Genomic DNA, 20272 nt, shown 5'->3' on the forward strand with positions numbered 1-20272 from the left:
CCAGGGACGGGGCCTCAACCACCTCCCTGGACAACCCATTCCAGGGCTTCACCACTCTCATGGGGAAGAACTTTCTCCTCATGTCCAGCCTGAATCTCCTCACCTCCAGCTTCATTCCATTCCCCCTAGTCCTATCACTACCTGATATCCTGAGAAGTCCCTCCCCAGTCTTCTTGTAGCCCCCTTCAGATACTGGAAGGCCACAATGAGGTCACCTCGGAGCCTTCTCTTCTCCAGACTGAACAGCCCCAACTCTTTCAGTCTGCTCACAGGAGAGGTGCTCCAGCCCTCTGACCATCCTCGTGGCCCTTCTCTGGACACCTTCCAGCACCTCCAGATCCCTCTTGTAATAGGGGCTCCACATGAAGATATGTATCCAAGATACAATGAAAAGCAGCCACAGCCAGTGAAAAAGGTCAAAGAATAAAAAAATCAATGCAGTTTAAAAGCAATTACATCAAAATTGGGCAGCAGTGGAAATATTACATTGTAAATGCATATGCCCACAGACCTCAGATGTCTGTGGGCACGTACATTGACAATGTTAACTGCTCAAACACCACCTAGTGTATTTTGGGTGGTGTAAACTGCTTGTAACAGGGTCAGGAAGCTCACACCTCACCTCACTACCACAACAGAACTGACACAACCAGATTTTAACCCAAGCAGTTTTACTTGCAGTAACAGCAGTTGCAGAGGAGTTTAATTCACATATTTTCAGGGCAGAGCCATTGGATCAGACTCCCCCACAAAACAGAGTGCTGAAGAATAGATGAGTGGTGAACACTTTGTACCACTAGCTCTGCATCCCTGCAGCTCTGCAGCCACACAACAGTTCATACAAACACCCTTTAAGACAGCTATTGTCCCCTCCTCAGGCCAGGTCATCGCATAGCCACCTACACCCTGCTAGTGAAGGTACATTCCCACCATGAGGGAAAGAAACATGTAAGCCAGCTCCACACAGCAATGGAAACAAAACCAGCTTTCCCCATTTACCTGCTGGCATCATGCAAAAAAGCAGCATCTCCCAGCACTGCAGATTTCACTGCTGCTAACTTGGGGCTAAAGTTGTTTCCATTTAGTGGCAGAACTGGTACTCCAAATCCTGGATATTCAAACAAACAATGACTGCATTTAGCCATCACAGGGATGGTTTTGACAGACTTGCTGAAATCTACTGAACTGTTGTTTTCAAAACCCTGATGAGAAAGCCAGTAAAAGACAACAACTACTCTGACTTTGTTCAAAGAAATACACAATACAAGCATCCCCAAGATTGCTACTCACCTTTCTAAAGTCTGAAGTGCTTTCTTGTTTAATTCATCCTGAGTATCCTTCAGAGTAGCTGTAAAACAAGACACAGTGTCATCTAAGATTTGAATGAGCAACAGTGGTGAACTTCACTGGCAACCCCTCTCCTCATGGCTCTCATGTTGATGGCCCACAAGATGGAGACCAGGGAGACAAAGTCACTCCCACTGTGAGTGAAGACAAGGTGTGTGAACATCTGAGGAACCTGAAGATACACAACTGGGAGATGCATCCCAGAGTCCTGAGGGAACTGGCTGATGTAGTTGCCAAGCCACTCTCCATGATATTTGAAAAGTCCTGGCAGTCAGGTGAGGTCCCTGGGGACTGGAAGAAAGGAAACATCACACTCATTTTTCAGAAGGGTAGAAAGGAGAACCCTGGGAACTGCCAACCTGTCAGCTTCACCTCCGTGCCTGGGAAGATCATGGAACTGATCCTCCTAGTATCACAGTATCACAGTATCACAAAGGTTGGAAGAGACCTCGAGGATCATTGAGTCCAACCTGTCACCACAAACCTCACGACTAGACCATGGCACCAAGTGCCACATCCAATCCCCTCTTGAACACCTCCAGGGACGGTGACTCCACCACCTCCCTGGGCAGCACATCCCAATGATGAATGCCTAGATGCCATGCTGAGGCACATGGAGGACAGGGAGGTGATTCAAGACAGCCAGCATGGCTTTACTAGGGGCAAGTCCTGCCTGACTAATGTTGTGGCTTTCTATGACAAAGTGACTATGTCAGTGGGCAAGCAATAACCTATGGATGTCATCTATCTGGACTTCTGCAAGGCCTTTGATACAGTCCCTCCTACTTGCCAAGTTGGAGAGATATGGATTTGATGGGTGGACAATTTGGTGGATAAGAATTGGCTGGATGGTTGCACCCAGAGAGCAGTGCTCAATGGCTTGAAGTCCAGGTGGAGAGCAGTGATAAGTGGTGTACCTCAGGGGTCCACACTGGGACCTGTGCTGTTTAATATTTTTATCAATGATACAGACAGTGGATCAAGTGCACCATCAGCAAGTTCACAGATGACACCTGTGGTAGGTTGAGAGAGGGCTTAGCTCTCCCTCCTCCACAGAGTAAGAAACCACAGCTAACTCAGTCGAAGAGCAAAAGCTATATATTTACAAGCATATATGGAAAGCAGGTTATATATAACACAATATATACAGGTATTTACAATATATACACAGAAATACACAGCAAAGACAAATAACACAACAAAAATCCCTCCCTCAGGGAGGGATCCCCTCTTTGGAACCCCCTCTCTCCCCCCCTTACCTCCCTTTTTCCCCAAAAAGGGGTTAGAGAGAGAGAAAGGCAAGTTACTAAGGAAAAGAGTTGTTAGCAAGCTTCAAAAGCCCATGCAGGATTAGTGTTTGCTTATCTGAAGGCCAAGTCCAGCAGTTCGCAGAAGAAGCAGGCAGGGAGAACAGGCTGAAACACCAAACTCCCCCAACTCCCAAACCGAACTGAACTGAGGAAAAAATTTTCCAACCGCTTCACAATCTAAAGCTGAATTTTTGTTTATCAACCAATGAAATTCGTTTAGAATATCAGAATGTTTTGGTTCTAGTACCAAAAACATTAGCCAGTGTGTTCCAGCAGTGTTTGTTCTTAAAGGCACAGCCTCAAACGACCACACACCAAACTGAGTGGTGCTGTCAATACACCAGAGGGACCTGGATAAGCTGGAGAGGTGGGCCCAAGTGAACCTCATGAGATTCAACAGGATCAAGTGCAGGGTTCTGCACCTGGGCCAGAACAATCCTCACTATCAATACAGGCTGGGGGATGAGGTGATAGAAAGCAGCACTGCAGAAAAGGACTTGGGGATGCTGATGGACGAGAAGCTGGACATGAGCAGGCAGTGTGTGCTTGCAGCCCAGAAGGCCAATCATATTGTGGGCTGCATCAAAAGATGCATTGCCAGCAGATCCAGAGAGGTGGCCACTCTACTGTGGTAAGACCTCACCTGGAGTACTGTGTCCAGGTCTGGAGCCCTCAATACAGGAAAGATGTGGAACCTGATGGAGCAGGTCCAGAGAAGGGCCACGAAAATGATCAGGGGGTTAGAACACCTCTGCTACAATGACAGGCTGAGGAAGCTGGGGCTGTTCAGCCTGGAGGAGTGAAGGATCCAGGGAAACCCCTAATAACAACCTTCCAGTACCTGTAGGAGGCTGTTTACAAAGGCCCATAGCAATAGAATGAGGGGCAACAGTTTTCAAACCAGAGACAAGCAGATTTAGATTGGATGTTAGGAACAAATTCTCTACCATGAGGGTGATAGAACACTGGAACAGGTTGCCCAGGGAGGTACTTGAGACCCATCCTTGAAGATATTCAAGGTGAGGCTCGACAGGGCTCTGGGCAACCTGATCTAGTTGAGGATGCTCCACTTTCCTGCAGAAGGGGTTGGACTGGATGACCTTTGGAGGTCCCTTCCAACCCAGACCATTCTATGGGTCTATGAATTTGATGTTGCAGCATAAATAATTAGTTACACAGGCACAGAGTATTTTCACCTGGGCATAAACTCTGTGGAAATCTAGTGGCGCCTGCGTTCACGGCTGGAAAACATGATGGTTTGGTTTTGAAGAACAGTGCAAACCCAGTACTTGAACCTGCATTCTCAATTTCATTTTCATTGCAGACTCTTCCAACTCCCTTGTCTAAAATGTAGAAAACATTTTTTATTTATTTATGCCACTGAAGGGGCCTGGGAGGAGAAGGGGACACAGGCTAACTAAATACAAAGAACACAAAAAGCCCTCTGCCAGGTTGGAGCATATGCTAAAAGCAGTAACTAGCAGCTTATTCTGATCCACATACAGACCATCTCCACCATCATCTTCTTGTAGCAAGGTGTTGCAGGTTGCACCAGAAACCAAATTTACAGCTCTATGACAAAACCCTTGACAACATACCACCAGCTCCAGGTTACTTCAGGTGTTGTATCACCATTAATGTCCTCCCTGGTGCCTCTAACTGCTTGACTAAAGGATCTTGCCCACTACAATTATTTCTCAGTGTATGAATTAATTCCTAACCAAAACCACAAAAGGAGAAGGACCAAGTGCTTGTCATGCCAGGAGTATCGTAAGATCATCAAGTAGAAGGTGAATGAAGGAAGAGTTTATAGAAACATGACTTGCTTAGATCAGAATCATCTTGAAAGCTAGTGACATTTTTAGAAGAACACTGTCTGTCTTGTCTGGTTCTTGGCTTTCAGGTTTTGTGTAGCAGCTGTTTCTTGTTCTGCCTATCCCAAATTTTAGAGGTACTGATCAACAGCACAAAGTAGGGATGGGTAATTAATCCATTAGCAAACATCTATCTGTGAATGTATTTGATTTCATACATCGAGCAAGCTCCAGAAGAGAATGTTAGTAAGGATAGGATAGGATAGGATAGGATAGGATAGGATAGGATAGGATAGGATAGGATAGGATAGACCAGGCTGGAAGAGATCTTTGAGATCATCAAGTCCAACCTATCATCCAACACTATCTAATCAACTAAACCATGGCAACAAATATACTTAAGCAACAAAACCAGATTGTGGGGGTTTTAGGCCATGCCTTTAAAATTGAATTACAGATTTGGAGCAGAAAAGTAGAAAAATATAAATAAATCACTATTGGGTGTAAAAAGGAGAACAAAAGCTTATTCTAAACAAATTCATTGGGTAAATATCTGGAATAAGAGGAGCTGTATCATAACATTCCTTCCTTTTTTTCTCTTCTCTTCTGATCTCTGGCTGTTTTTGCTTTGCTCAGGAGAGATACTCTGCATGCTTTGACTGGCTTTGGCCAAGTCTAACTCCTCTGCTGTTTTCTCTTGTCCCTTTTGTACAGGGAGTAAGGGGAGGGGCAGGGAGGCAGGGAGCATGTCCAGAGAAGGGCAACAAAGTTGGTGAGGGGCTTGGAACACAAGCCCTATGAGGAGAGGCTGAGGGAGCTGGGGTTGCTTAGCCTGGAGAAGAGGAGACTCAAGGGTGACCATATTGCAATCTACAACTACCTGAAGGGGGGTTGTAGTCAGGCAGAGGTTGGTGTCTTCTCCCAGGCAACCAGTACCAGAACAAGAGGACACAGTCTCAGGCTGCGCCAGGGGAGGTTTAGGCTGGAGGGTAGGAGGAAGTTTTACACAGAGAGAGTGATTGCCCACTGGAATGGGCTGCCTGAGGAGGTGGTGGGGTCGCCGTTGCTGGGGGTGTTCAGGGCGAGGCTTGACAGGATGCTTGGTTGCATGGTTTAGTTGATTGGGTGGTGTTGGATGATAGGCTGGACATGATGATCTTGAAGGTCTTTTCCAACCTGGTTTGTCTATTCTATTCTATTCTATTCTATTCTATTCTATTCTATTCTATTCTATTCTATTCTATTCTATTCTATTCTATTCTATTCTATTCTATGCTAGTAGCTTCCCCTGGTCCTTGGCCAGGAGGGTTTTTGTGTTCTTTGCTAATTGCAAATCTCTGCATAATATTGTAACTCCTGTATATTTTGTACACATTCATTGCATTCCAGTGTAGATTTTGATTGTAAATACAGCTTCATTTGCTTCTAACTGAGTTGGTCTGGCAAAGTTAATGTTGGGTGGAAACTTGAACCCACCACACAGATAAAATTCAAGTATTCTTAAAAGTTATTAAGAGGAAAGAGTTGTTTTCTTCTACAAGACATAATCTGGTAGATTGAAGGTAATAATTTTCTTTGGATTCTGCAACACACCAGTGAGTGAAACTTAGTAATTTATCTTGCTGAAGTAGTTACAGTGATCAGACTTCTCTTATTCCTTTATCTTCCAACACCAAAACAGTGAGTTCATGGGGAAGAGCAGCAATCTTCAGGATTTCCCCAATCATGAAGATTAAAAATTGCAGACACTACAAAACCTGCTCCAAGGTTCTGCTTCTCATGGAACTACATAATTCTTTACGACAGTTAAAAAGTGGTTCTAGAGAGAGATGCCACAGAATGGGGAAACTAGTATTATTATTTGTCCCCCAAAATCAACATCAGCTTGAAAAGCCAGGAGAACTTTTAGGTTGCACCTGGTAAGGCATTTCACTGATGTTAAGGCTGAGTCAGAAATTGCCCCAAATACATCATGGAAATGAAGTGATTGCAGTTAGTCAGCTTTGCTTCTGCACTGCTGGGAAACAGCATGTGAGTTCCACCTCCCACAATACAGGCTGTATCTACAGCCTGTAGCAGCTACAACTAAGTTGGAAATACAATTGCCCATCTCTAGATTTGTGTCTGACTTACCCAAACATGCTGAAATTTGTGTTTGACAACGTCAAAGACTGATGTTGGAAGCTGACCATGCCTTTTACAGAGATTTACAGCTAACAGAGGTAAACTATATAAAAGAAACGAAAAAGGCAATGAAAATGATTTGGGGAGGAATGCATAAAAAGAAGCTTGGCCAGCAGGTTAAGGGAGGTGATTTTCCTCCTCCACTGTGCTCTCATGAGACTCTGCTTGAAGTACTATGTTCAGCCCTGGTGCTCCCAGCACAAGACAGACATGGACTTGTTGGGTCAGATCCTCAGGAGAACGATGAAAATTTTTAGAGGGACAGAATCTCTCTCCTACAGAGATATGCTGAGAGGTCATGGCTTGGATGGGTAGATTCTTTGCTGGGTATAAACCTGGCTGGATGGCTGAGCCCAAAATGTGGTGGTGAATGGAGTTAAATCCAGTTGGTCAGTCATAAGGGGCTATTTTCAGGCCAGTCTTGTTTAGTATCTTTATCAATTATCTGGATGAGGGGATTGACTGCATCCTCAATAAGTTTGCAGATGACCCCGAAGCGAGTGGGAAAGAGACCTGGACAGGCTGGATCGATGGGCTGAGGTCAATTGTATGATGTTCAACCAGGCCACCAAGTGCCAAATCCTGAACATGGGTCATAAAACCCCCAAGCAATGTTATAGGCTTGGGGCATAGTGGCTGGAAAGCTGCCCACCTGAAAAGGACCCAGGAGTGCTGGTTGACAGAAGGCTGAATATGAGTCAGTAGTGTGTTCAGGTGTCCAAGAAGGCCAACAGCATCCTGGCCTGTGTCAGGAATAGTGTGGTGAGCAGGACCAGGGAAGTGCTCTGCACTGGTGAGGAGAGAAAATGGTCTGAAATTGTGCCAGGGGAGGGTTAGATTGGATATTAGGAAAAATTGATTTATTGGAAGAGCGGTCAGGCATTGGAACAGGCTGCCCAGGGTGGTGCTGCAGTCACTGTCCCTGGAGGCGTTAAAAAAACTTGTGGACATGGCACTTAGGGACATAGTTTAATGGCCATGGTGGTGTCAAGTTGACAGTTGGACTTGGTCATCTTAGAAGTCCTTTCCATATGAAACAATCTAGGTTCAGCCTGGAGAAGAGAAGGCTCCAGGAAGACCTTATTGCAGCATTTTAAAGAGGGTTTCTATGAAAGATGGAGAAGGGTTTTTTTCACCAGGGCAAGGGGTAACAGTTTTAAACTAAACCAGAATAGATTTATATTAGATATATAGAAGACAGCCTTTACTATGAGGGTGGCAAGACACTGGACAAGATACCCACATCACAAGATACATATCATCTTTATGATACAAAGACTTCATAGAATAAACCAGGTTGGAAGAGACCTTCAAGATCACCGCGTCCAACCCATCAACCAATCAAACACCACCCAAACAACTAACCCACGGCACCAAGCACCCCATCAAGTCTTCTCCTGAACACCTCCAGTGATGGCGACTCCACCACCTCCCCAGGCAGCCCATTCCAATGTGCAATCACTCTCTCTGTATAGAACTTTTTCCTAACATCCAGCCTGAACCTCCCCTGGCGCAGCCTGAGACTGTGTCCTCTTGTTCTGGTACTGGCTGCCTGGGAGAAGAGACCAACATCCGTCTGTCTACAACCTCCCTTCAGGTAGTTGTAGAGAGTAATAAGGTCACCCCTGAGTCTCCTCTTCTCCAGGCTAAGCAACCCCAGCTCCCTCAGCCTCTCCTCATAGGGCTTATGTTCCAAGCCCCTCACCAACTTTATTGCTCTTCTCTGGACTCGTTCCAGCAAGTCAACCTCCTTCCTAAACTGAGGGGCCCAGAACTGGACACAGGACTCGAGGTGCAGCCTAACCAGTGCTGAGTACAGGGGCAGAATGACCTCCCTGCTCCTGCTGGCCACACTGTTCCTGATGCAGGCCAGGATGCCATTGGCCCTCTTAGCTGCCTGGGCACACTGCAGGCTCATGTTCAGTCTACCATCAACCAGCACCCCCAGGTCCCTCTCAGCCTGACTGCTCTCCAGCCACTCTGACCCCAGCCTGTAGCTCTGCATGGGGTTGTTGTGGCCAATGTGCAGAACCCGGCACTTGGATGTGTTAAATCTCATGCCGTTGGACTCTGCCCATCTGCCCAGCCTGTCGAGGTCCCTCTGCAGAGCCTCTCTACCCTCCAGCAGATCAACTCCTGCCCCCAGCTTGGTGTCTTCTGCAAATTTACTGATGATGGACTCAATGCCCTCGTCCAGATCATCATTAAAGATGTTAAAGAGCATGGGGCCCAGTACTGATCCCTGGGGCACACCACTGGTGCCTGGCTGCCAGCTGGATGTGGCACCATTCACCACCACTCTCTGGGCTCAGCCTCCAGCCAGTTCCTAACCCACTGCAGTGTGCTCCCATCCAAGCCATGGGCTGACAGCTTGGCCAGGAGTTTGCTATGGGGAACGGTGTCAAAGGCCTTGCTGAGGTCCAGGTAGACTACATCCACAGGCCCCGCCTCTGGAAGTGTTCAAAGAAGCCATCGTCACTGCAACCCACTTTTATCACTTCAGAGAAAGGAAAGTTTACACCAAGGAGACAGAATTAGGTGAGTCTGATTAAACTTTTTGAGGTTGTGCTGAATTCTCCACAGTTGACAGCACTGCTGAATTCTCCAGCCCCTACAGCCCCTTTGGTCAGTTAGAGGGCAGAAAGGCTCTGCAGAGGGACCTTGACCAACTGGACAGATGGGCAGAGTCCAACGGGATGGCATTCAACAAGTCCAAGCGCCAGGTGCTGCACTTCAGCCACAGCAACCCCATGCAGAGCTACAGGCTGGGGTCAGAGTGGCTCGAGAGCTCCCAAACAGAGAGGGACCTGGGGGTGCTGATTGACACCTGCCTAAACATGAGCCAGCAGTGTGCCCAGGTGGCCAAGAAGGCCAATGGCATCCTGGCCTGTATTAGGAATAGTGTGGCCAGCAGGAGCAGGGAGGTCATTGTGCCCCTGGACTCTGCATTGGTTAGGCCACACCTTGAGTCCTGTGTCCAGTTCTGGGCTCCTCAGTTTAAGAAGGACATCGAGACACTTGAACGTGTCCAGAGAAGGGCAACAAGGCTGGGGAGAGGCCTTGAGCACAGCCCTGTGAGGAGAGGCTGAGGGAGCTGGGATTGTTTAGCCTGGAGAAGAGGAGGATCAGGGGTGACCTCATTGCTCTCTACAACTAACTGAAGGGTGGTTGTGGCCAGGAAGGGGTTGGTCTCTTCTCCCAGGCAACCAGCACCAGAACAAGAGGACACAGTCTCAAGCTGAGCCAGGGGAAGTTTAGGCTTGTGGTGAGGAGAAAGTTCTTCACTGAGACAGTCATTCGTCATTGGAATGTGCTGCCCAGGGAGGTGGTGGAGTCACCGTCCCTGGAGGTGTTCAAGAGGGGATTGGACGTGGCACTTGGTGCCATGGTATAGTCATGAGGTCTGTGGTGACAGGTTGGACTTGATGATCTTTGAGGTCTCTTCCAGCCTTAGTGATACTGTGACACATAACTTTACCCAGTAGTGTAAGAATGGCTGCTGCAGTGCTACCAACTAAAATGCAGTATGATTCATTACTTAAATTAAACTGAATTCTAAAGCATTCTGACCACAGTAAGGCAGAAAGCACAGGACATTGAAGCAGTTCTCTCCTGCGCAAGAGGGTATTTTTGCAAATGCCACCTTAAGAGCCCAAGATGTATTTTCTAAAGCACTCTGAGTTCTTTTTAAGGAGCTTAAGCCTTAGGAAAAGTCACCAGGATCATCAACATTTTGGTACTTAAATACAAAGCTCTGAAGTCACAATTGAAAATAAGAGAGGACAAGTTCTGTGTTATTGAACAGGTGAAGCACAGTATGTGTTTCACTCCATGCCTCTACACCCAATGCTGAGATCAGCATCAGAACCACAAACACAGGAACAAGGGTCTAATTCTCTGTCTTGTTCCACAGACTGAATACCCATTAGCCACTGCAGCATAATCAGGTCTTTTTATGTGGTGTATTAGTTTTAAGGGAAATAAATCAGTCTGCATTGTGCAAAACCTTTATTATAAGAATCACAACTGAGGATGACTGAGAGATGGTCTTCTCTTCCAACCTGGTCTATTCTATTCTATTCTATTCTATTCTATTCTATTCTATTCTATTCTATTCTATTCTATTCTATTCTATTCAAAACTACATTTGTCATTGAAACTAGGACACCAATGTGCATGTATCCTCTTGCCCACATCAGTGTACTTCACACACCATTTTGCCAAGACCTCTAATATGGCAAGGTGTACAGTTTTAGCACCCAGAATTGTAATTAAAGATTGCATGTTGTGACAGTTTAGGCTGTGCCTTTAAGAAAAGACAGCTGCAGAATTCTCTAGCTGAATGTTTGGGTGTAAAAAGGGGTCAGAGTGGCTGGAGAGCAGCCAGGTAGAGAGGGACCTGGGGGTACTGATTGACAGCTGCCTACACATGAGCCAGCAGTGTGCCCAGGTGGCCAAGAGGGCCAATGGCATCCTGGCCTGTATTAGGAGTAGTGTGGCCAGCAGGAGCAGGGAGGTCATTGTGCCCCTGGACTCTGCATTGGTTAGGCCACACCTTGAGTCCTGTGTCCAGTTCTGGGCCCCTCAGTTTAAGAAGGATATCGAGACACTTGAATGTGTCCAGAGAAGGGCAACAAGGCTGGGGAGAGGCCTCGAGCACAAGCCCTGTGAGGAGAGGCTGAGGGAGCTGGGGTTGTTTAGCCTGGAGAAGAGAAGGATCAGGGGTGACCTCATTGCCCTCTACAACTCCCTGAAATTCATCTCACCTTCTCCTGTCTCCAGACCTGAGGGAGGCAAAGTTGGCATAGAGGCCATGTGAAAACCGGGGCTACAAGAAGATGAGAAAGCCTTGCCCCTTGGGAACAGAGCTGCAGAAAATTTGGCATAGCAATAGATGGACATTCCATGTGAACGAGAGATGTGTGCTTCTCAGAGTGAAGCAAAAATGACAATGACTGCCTCTAAGGACACATATTTCAGATATAGAATAGAATGGAATGGAATGGAATGGAATGGAATGGAATGGAATGGAATGGAATAGAATAGAATAGAATAGAATAGAATAGAATAGAATAGAATAGAATAGAATAGAATAGAATAGAATAGGTTGGAAGAGACCTTCAACGATCATCGCACCAACACCGTCTAATCAACTAAACCATGCAACCAAGGACCCCATCAAGTCTCCTCCTAAACACCTCCAATGACACTACAATGAAATTTGGTTCAAGAAATATGTAAGACATTGAGAACAAGGAAGTCACACATGCTGCAACCCAGCATAGCTTTCAGGAAGTCTTAGTTCACCCAGGAGTAAATCTCATAGTTGTAAGGTGACTTTTTAATCAAATGCTCCCCGACAAGTTCTTTGAATTGTCATTGATGAGGATTTTCTCTTCTGACTCCAATTTTTAGCAAGTGTTTTTTTTCAGGTCACAAACAAGAAAGGCTTTAATACAACTCCTCAGTGCCTTTGTCACATAGGACAAGAAATATTTACTAAAAGAATACATTAAACAAGAAAGCCTAACCTCGGATGGAAGGCATCTTGATATAATGCTGTAAGCTTTATGAGGCAATTGGTGAAATACCTCTGAAACACTTAGCTACTATTGAAAATGCTGACTCACTGAAAGTCAGCTCAAGTGGAAAGTTAGGGAAATCACATAGAGATGTTTGACTTTGTGTCTGCATACATCACTATGAACTGGTATAAACACAATGATAAACAAGACTGACAGTATGAGACTGCATTACACAGAGGAGGCTCTATTGTCCTTTCAGCATGTTCTAGTCTTGCTTCCTCACTGTGATAAACCATTTGCTAATGAAATTTGCCTCATTAGTCCAAATCTGACAGTTTCAAATGCAGTGCACTACCACATTCATGTCCATGATCATCATAAATATGCTTTTGAAGGACTTCATCCATTTTATTAAAACATAACATGAAAGGAGGAAAAACCCTCCAAATTTCCTCCAAATAACTGAGTTACCAGTCCTCAGGATAGAGAGATTCAAGGAGAAGGCAGATATTCCACTGTTTCACAACATAAATCAGATGTTAATCTGGAATAAATTCCAAGGCAGTTGTCATGAGAACTGTTTCTTTTACATTAGAAAGGACACTTGTTACAACAGCTGAACCAATCTCTCGAAAAATCAAAGACAGATTTCTGTCCAGAAGAAAAGTTTCTAACTCACATAGTTATAGAGATGATTTAAACAAAATGTAAGCAAAAATGCCCTAAAAGATAGGCTGTTAAGCAGAACTCAGTGTTTAATGACCAAATATATATATGTGTGTGTGTGCACATATAAAAAATAAAGTTAAGGCTAGGAAGGACATATGGTTGTTAACACAAACTTTCTAGGGGGAACTATTCTGAGGCAGAGAAATGGAGTACTGAAGACAGCAACAGTGTCTGTTAGCCTCCATGTTGGAAAGCAGTCCTCTGAACAGCTGATCAGACATAGTGTTGGATGATAGGTTGAACTCAATGATCTCAAAGGTCTCTTCCATCCTGGTTAATTCAATTCTAATTCTAATTCCAACTCTAATTCTAATTCCAATTCTAATTCTAATTCTGCATTCAGCTCTGGAGTCTTTAGCATTAGAAGGACATGGACCTGACACAGTGGGTTCAGAGGAGGGCTGCAAAAATGATTTGGGGGCTGGAGCACCTCTCCTGTGAGGACAGGCTGGGTCTTTTCAGGCTGGAGAAGAGAAGACACTGGGAAGACCTAATAGTGGACTTTCAGTACCTGAAGGGGGCCTACAAGAAGGCTGGAGAGGGACGGTGTATAATGGCATGTAGTGATAGGATGAGGAGCAATGGTTTGAAATTAGAGATGAGCTGATTGAGATTGGATGTTAGGAGCAAGTTCTTTACCATGATGCTAGCGGAACACTGGAACAGGTTGCCCAGGGAGGTAGTTGAGGCCCCATCCCTGGGGATAATTCAAGGTCAGGCTTGACAAGATTTTGAGCAACCTGATCTAGTGGAGAATATCCCTTCTTACTGCAGGGGGATTGGACTGGATGACCTTTGAAGGTCCCTTTCAACCCAAACAATTCTATGACTCTATGATAGCTGGCTGAAAAAGATACACTGACTTGCACTACTGAAGAGTACAAGTCACTTCCTCACACAAAAGCCTTGCAAAATTTCGGTGTAACTTGCAAGGTCAGAATGCTTCCACGATACCACACACTCATTTTACCTTTGTTACAGGCTCACCTGCCGGAAGAAGCTGGTTTGTTTCTGTGGGACCTGTCTGACACAAAAGTCATTGGGCAGGATTGCCAAAATGATTAGGAAACACACTAACTCAGTCATTATTAAAAGAAGATATATTAGAAGGCCTTATATTGATGTTAGGAAATGCAGAAGAAAAATACTATTCCCACCTGTGAGCTTGATAAAGGTCAGAACTAGAACCCTCCTAAATACTGAGACTTCAAGCCCTTTTGACTACTAAGCACCAAATCTGCAGGAACTCATTTGCCCAGTCATTAAAAACCCAAGCACGCAGCATTAAAATAAAACACTTCTTATATTCAGTGGTCTCTATCTAGTCAACATCCACAATTACCAGTGAGGTAAATATTTTTATCTTGTTTACTCCTAAGGAGAGAAAGAAATGACATCACAGAGAGGCTGAACCTCTGCAGGGAATCGGAATCATGCCAGGAACAGAAGCCTTGCATTTCTGACTACAGTTCTTGTACTGTATTTCTTTATGTGATTTACAAGCAGGTGACAAAACCATGCAAATAGATGGAAAGCACACCAAGCAGTTGGCTACAGTCAGATTATCACCTCCTAAGTAGTGATTTGAATTTTTTCCTTTATCTAAGAACTTCACTTTTATTACTGTGGAAGACAGCTCTCTGAGCAAGTGAACAGTCCCCATTTGTCTTGCAATCTGATTCATTTTCATGGCAACTCAGCACTAAAAGCAAAGTTTCTCATAAATTTCCATTGCTTATACCGAAGACTTTGAAGAGACACTCTCCAAACAAGACACTTGACAAACACCATCAGATAACTCACCATCAGTAGCTTGAAGACTGTATGTCAGGCCCAGCGCCAGGTAACCCTTTGCTAGGGACTCTCCAGCATCCTCGCCCATGTCTATCACTGTTTTAGCAAAGTATTCTCCTTCTTCCAGCTGTAAAAGAGGTAGGCTGAGACTTACTGGCATTTCCTCTGTATTTGCTTAAGTAAGATTATCCCATTAAACTTACCTGAAAGTGATCCTGAGAGCCATTCACACAAGGGCCTCCAGTGATCAGAGTAAACACTCATACAAAGGAGTACACAGAAGGTGGGCACAGAAGTTGCACATGCATGGGTTTGGGTTTGTTTTGAGTATCCACTCCAAACTTAAACATCTCTTAAAAGTTAATGAAGAATACTACCTTATTTTATTTTTTTCCTTCAGATATGCTTCAATCACACAACCATAAGCACAAATGTTGGCACAATTGACTACTTACATGTTATCCTAGCAGTACACTGAAAGTGCTAACAAGTTCCTTCAAAGGAAGAGCATCCTGGTTTGCTGCACAATGTATTTGAAACATTAGCAAATTTCACTTCCTTGTAAAATGTCAACAAAAGTAAGAAAGCACTTCACTACAAGGTGAGTTCAGCTGCTGCTTGCAGTTCTGCTGCCAGAAGGAGGCAGAAAACTCAGGACACAAATTGTGACCTTTGTATCTTTTGTGAAGATATAACTTCCTTGAAAATGCATTCTGTGTTACTGGCAAAGGTCTCTTCCAATCTGGTCTGGTCTATTCCATTCCATTTCATGACAGGAAGAGAAAGCAATCATGACTTCTCAGGATCAGCCACCAAAATGGTGAAATCCATAAGCTGTTTGTGTCCAGTTCTGGGCACAATACACTTTCTTTCAAATCCAACTAGTTTAGACTCAAATAATGCAGGTGCAACTGCAATGCACTCTCTCAATACTCAATTTTGTCAGACTTGAGCCCCTCTTAGTTCCTTAATCTCTAAAAGGAGACATCTGCAGTGAACTGGAATCAAAACATAACATCTGCAATGACCTGTTAATATGCTAAGTAGGAACAGAATCTACTTGACTTGATGTAATATCCTGCCAATGGGCCCCCTAGTTACTTCACTTGAAGACATTAACTAACAGCTTCATAAACAAGGGAGCTAGCATTTATTAGATTATACCAAACATAAGAAAAAATTACTGCTAATGTAATCATGAAGAAAGGCTGAAAAGTGCAAGCAAAGAAACAATCTCCACTGCTTACGGTCTTTTCATTTGTACAGCTCCCTGAGACCTTACAACTCAAACTACACATAGAACAATAGTTGCCCAATATCTGAAATCTCCAATCAGTCAGCCCAATGACCAGAGAAGGGCAACAAAGCTGGGTAGAGGTCTGGAGCACAAGCCCTATGAGGAGAGGCTGAGGGAGCTGGGGTTGCTCAGCCTGAAGAAGAGGAGGCTCAGGGGAGACCTTCTTGCTGTCTACAACTCCCTGAAGGGAGGTTGTAGCCAGGTGGGGGTTGGTCTCTTCTCCCAGGCAAGCAGCACAAGAACAAGAGGACACAGTCTCAAGCTGCACCAGGAGAGGTTTAGGCTGGATGTTAGGAAGAAGCTTTTCACAGAAAGATTGGCCATTGGAATGTGCTGCCCAGCGAGGTGGTGGAGTCACCATCACTGGAGGTGTTTAGGAAGAGGCTGGATGGGGTGCTTGGTGCCATGGTTTAGTTGGTTAGATGGTGTTTGTGATAGGTTGGACTCGATGATCTTGAAGGTCTTTTCCAACCTGGTTAATTCTGTTCTGTTCTATTCTATTCTATTCTATTCTATACTATATTTTATCACCAAACTCTTCTCAGAAGGCACTACCAAAAGCTTTTCAGTCTTGCAGATTGAGAAGCCAACTATGAATCTGGAAACTACAAACTGAAATAGGAATACTATCTTGGAGGATACTTGGACCTATCAAATAAATTACAAGGACTGTCTTTAATGGTAGAATTCAAAGTCTACCAAAAATGCTAGAAATAATCATCCTGACTTGAATGATGCTCAGATAAAACTCTTTAAACTCTGATTACATCAGGGAGACTATGAATTGTTCCAGAAGACTTCTTAATCTCCTCAGTATCCCTACTGACTTCCCTGCTACACATTGAAGTGTGTTCTGGGCTAGATCTTAGTACAATGGAAGAAGAAAATGTCCCATGATTTGCCACACAGAAAAAACCAACACAACAGAACCAAAAAAAAATCCCAAACCAACCAACTGAAAAAAAAAAGTTACCAAAAGCAACAGCCCACCCAAAGAACACAAACCAAACAAACCAACAAGAGAAACAAAACAAACAAAAAACCACTAAAGAAACCAACCCAACCCAACCAACGCCACAAAAAACCCCACCAACCAACAAACACACAAAACCCCCTTGCTATGAAATTAACTGAACTCTTCACATCTCAGGACCTTTTACATAAATATCTGCAGCCAGACAATTAATGATGCACTTCTTCTGCCAAACAGAAAGGGAGCTGGGAGTGCTGATTGACAGCAGCCTGAACACGAGCCAGCAGTGTGCACAGGTGGCCAAGAAGGCCAATGGCATCCTGGCCTGCATCAAGAATAGTGTGGCCAGCAGGAGCAGGGAAGTCATTGTGCCCCTGTACTGGGGGCCACACTGGTTAGGCACTGGTTAGGACATACCTTGAGTCCTGTGTCCAGTTCTGGGCCCCTCAATTTAAGAAGGACATTGAGACTCTTGAATGCGTCCAGAGAAGGGCAATGAGGCTGCGGAGAGGCCTTGAGCACAGCCCTGTGAGGAGAGGCTGAGGGAGCTGGGGATGCTTTGCCTGGAGAAGAGGAGGCTCAGGGGAGACCTTATTGCTGTCTACAACTCCTTGAAGGGAGGTTGTAGCCAGGAGGGGGTTGGTCTCTTCTCTCAAGCAACCAACACCAGAACAAGAGGACACAGTCTCAAACTGCACCAGGGGAAGTTTAGGCTTGTGGTGAGGAGAAGGTTCTTCACCGAGTGAGTCATTCGTCATTGGAATGTGCTGCCCAGGGAGGTGGTGGAGTCCCTGTCCCTGGAGGTGTTCAAGAAAGGAATGGATGTGGCACTTGGTGCCATGGTTTAGTAGTCATGAGGTGTTGGGTGACAGGTTGGACTCGATGATCCTCGAGGTCTCTTCCAACCTTAGTTATACTGTGAGACTGTGAGGTTGGACTTGATGATCTTTGAGGTCTCTTCCAACTTTGGTGATTCTGTGATTCTTTTGCCATCACAAATCTACATTTCCACTCTTTCTTTATTGTTTCCCCTGTTCTCTCCACACACACTTTTGCCCAAGCAGCCAGCCATTATACAAAGGAAAGAGCTATACTAGGAATTCTAATGCCTAGCAAACAAGGGTAGGGGTGGGTAGAGTGTATGAATAAAAGAGATTAAATGACAGGTCTGGAGCTGACATGAAGACATTTAAAATTGGAGAGATTTTGCTCCATTGTTTCTCTGAATGGTCACCTGATGGTGTTTCAAGGCTCTGAATGATGGCCTACACTGCATAAATCAGCAGCTCACCATTTGGCTTTCTTGCCTGCCAGTTACCCAGGGCCACCTGTGAGTGTCAGATTAATCTACTGCATGAATAATGAAACCTACAACTTTTCAGAATGGTTGAAAGAGCTCTTCTAGCACATTCTTGTACACATTTATTCATACTAAACATTAATGGCACTTTGACCAGCCACAAAGATTCCCATGAAAGCAAACTTGGGTCAGCTGAAGGCTGATTTAAAAATAAGTGGCCTTGAAAACTCCTGACACAGCTGGTTCTGTTCATGGCAGCATCTACTTCTTCTGAAAGCACACAGCCACTTTCCCTGCCATCCCTGCTGTGGCTGCCATCTGCCCCCTCTTCTCTCATTCTCCAACTCTTCCATCATTCTGGTAATGTCTGAAAAGTGAAACCTTTCACTCATATTACCTACTAAAGCTTCAGCTCTACAAATCATCAGTCTTGCTGATTGCCTAGTCAACTACAAATCTAGAAACTACTGAGTGCAAAAGGAATTCCTGAGTGAAAAAGGAATACCCATCTTGAGGCCTACTTGAGGCTACCCACTAAATTGCAGGGGCTACCAGACTGCAGTCTGGATGAAAACATCCTCTATACACTTGAGTAAGGGATGATCACAGTTTGAGCTGTGATCTGCCAGTAAAGTTGTGTCCATAGGGGTGTTAAGCAGATGCCACGTCTGTAGTACTTTGCTATAGTGGTGAGAAAGAGAAGGGGGAGGAAGGCCTCCAAATGAGGCATCAAGCCCTCTGAAGTCCACCAGATAAAATCCTTCCCAGCTGCAGGTTCTGCATGCTGCTATATGACCTGAAGCAGCAGGAGATGCTCCCTCTTTCTCCTCTCCACACTTGCTGCCAGGTATGTAAAGTCTCACCCTGTGGGACTCCCTAAAGTTGTGAGCTTGAGGTACACAGAAAGGAGCTAAGTGGCAGACAGCTTATCAAGGGAATCAAGATGTACATTCCCCCTCCTACCGCACAGCCAGGGCTCAGCCTCAATACGAAAGGAACTTAAGTGGTTAATTCACTTCAGAGGAGGACTCCAGTCTTTAAGGTGACATAACACTGCACTGGAAGGGTAAAGAACATGGCTCAAAACTTCTTGTTGTAACTTATAGCTAAGTCCTTGCTAGTAAGCTCTAAACCACAGGATGCCACACGGCCTCCTCAATAGCGTCACTTTGTGATTTGGAAATGCAGTGTGTTGCTGTTCCCAGCTCTGCTCCAAGAGTAGCTCACAACACCATGGGAAAGATATTTCCTTGGGCATCAAGAGTACCAACATAACTCTAATTTCAGTTTTCTGAATTTGTTATTCTCTCAGAAGAAAGCAAAAATCCAAGTCTCAAAGCCACATAAATGTACTCCAGATTTGGCCCTTTGGTCCTGTTCTATTCTTCTGCTTGCTTTGGACTTAAGAGCCAGTGAAGGGCAGCACCACACACCTGCATGGAAGAAAGCCATAAAGCAGGTATGGAAAAACAACCTAACAGGAACTTTCTGTATTTTGAACTCAAGGTGTATAAATTGCCAGCAGGCACCTGGAAGCACCAGTAATCGACCTCTGCACCACTCACAACACACACCGGGCACCTGCAGAGAGATGAGCTGCCAAACTCTGACCTGATGCTGGCAAGACTAATACTGCAGGGTTGTTCAGTTTTATTTTCCCCTTCCAACCCCTCCATCGTCTTTGACTGAAAACGAACAGTTGTTAGCTGTGGAGCCCTGAGGGATGTTTTCCCTGAAACAGAGAATGGCTGTTCCAAACGCTCTTGTTATTTGACCGTAGCTTTTGGTGTGTGCTCAAGCCAAGCCTGGGGGCATGCTGGGGAACAGCAGGTGCTGTCCTCTGGCCTGTTGCTACCCAGCAGGTTTCCAACTGCCACTCAGATTGTTTTTAGAAAAGCTCAAGCCCTACCCCTCTGAATCAATGCCCTCCAGGACTGTGAGAGCTATAACTCTCACCAGCATAGACTTAAGACAACTAGGGAGAAGCAAACTGATGATG

The 20272-nt window shown here is 45.0% G+C and overlaps 1 protein-coding gene across 2 annotated transcripts in view; it reads right to left on the reverse strand.

Moving 5' to 3' along the window:
- TTC7A (tetratricopeptide repeat domain 7A) overlaps positions 1-20272 on the reverse strand; it is a 235259-nt gene that overhangs the window by 124073 nt on the left and 90914 nt on the right. For both annotated transcript variants that reach the window (XM_054162437.1, XM_054162436.1), the window contains 2 exons: positions 14713-14830; positions 1291-1348 (listed from right to left, as the gene is read on the reverse strand). In XM_054162437.1, the coding sequence (XP_054018412.1) occupies positions 1291-1348; positions 14713-14830 (176 nt within the window). The remainder of the gene's footprint in view (positions 1-1290; positions 1349-14712; positions 14831-20272) is intronic.

This window comes from Dryobates pubescens, chromosome 6, assembly GCF_014839835.1.
Source record: "Dryobates pubescens isolate bDryPub1 chromosome 6, bDryPub1.pri, whole genome shotgun sequence".
In the NCBI taxonomy this organism is placed as follows: domain Eukaryota; kingdom Metazoa; phylum Chordata; class Aves; order Piciformes; family Picidae; genus Dryobates; species Dryobates pubescens.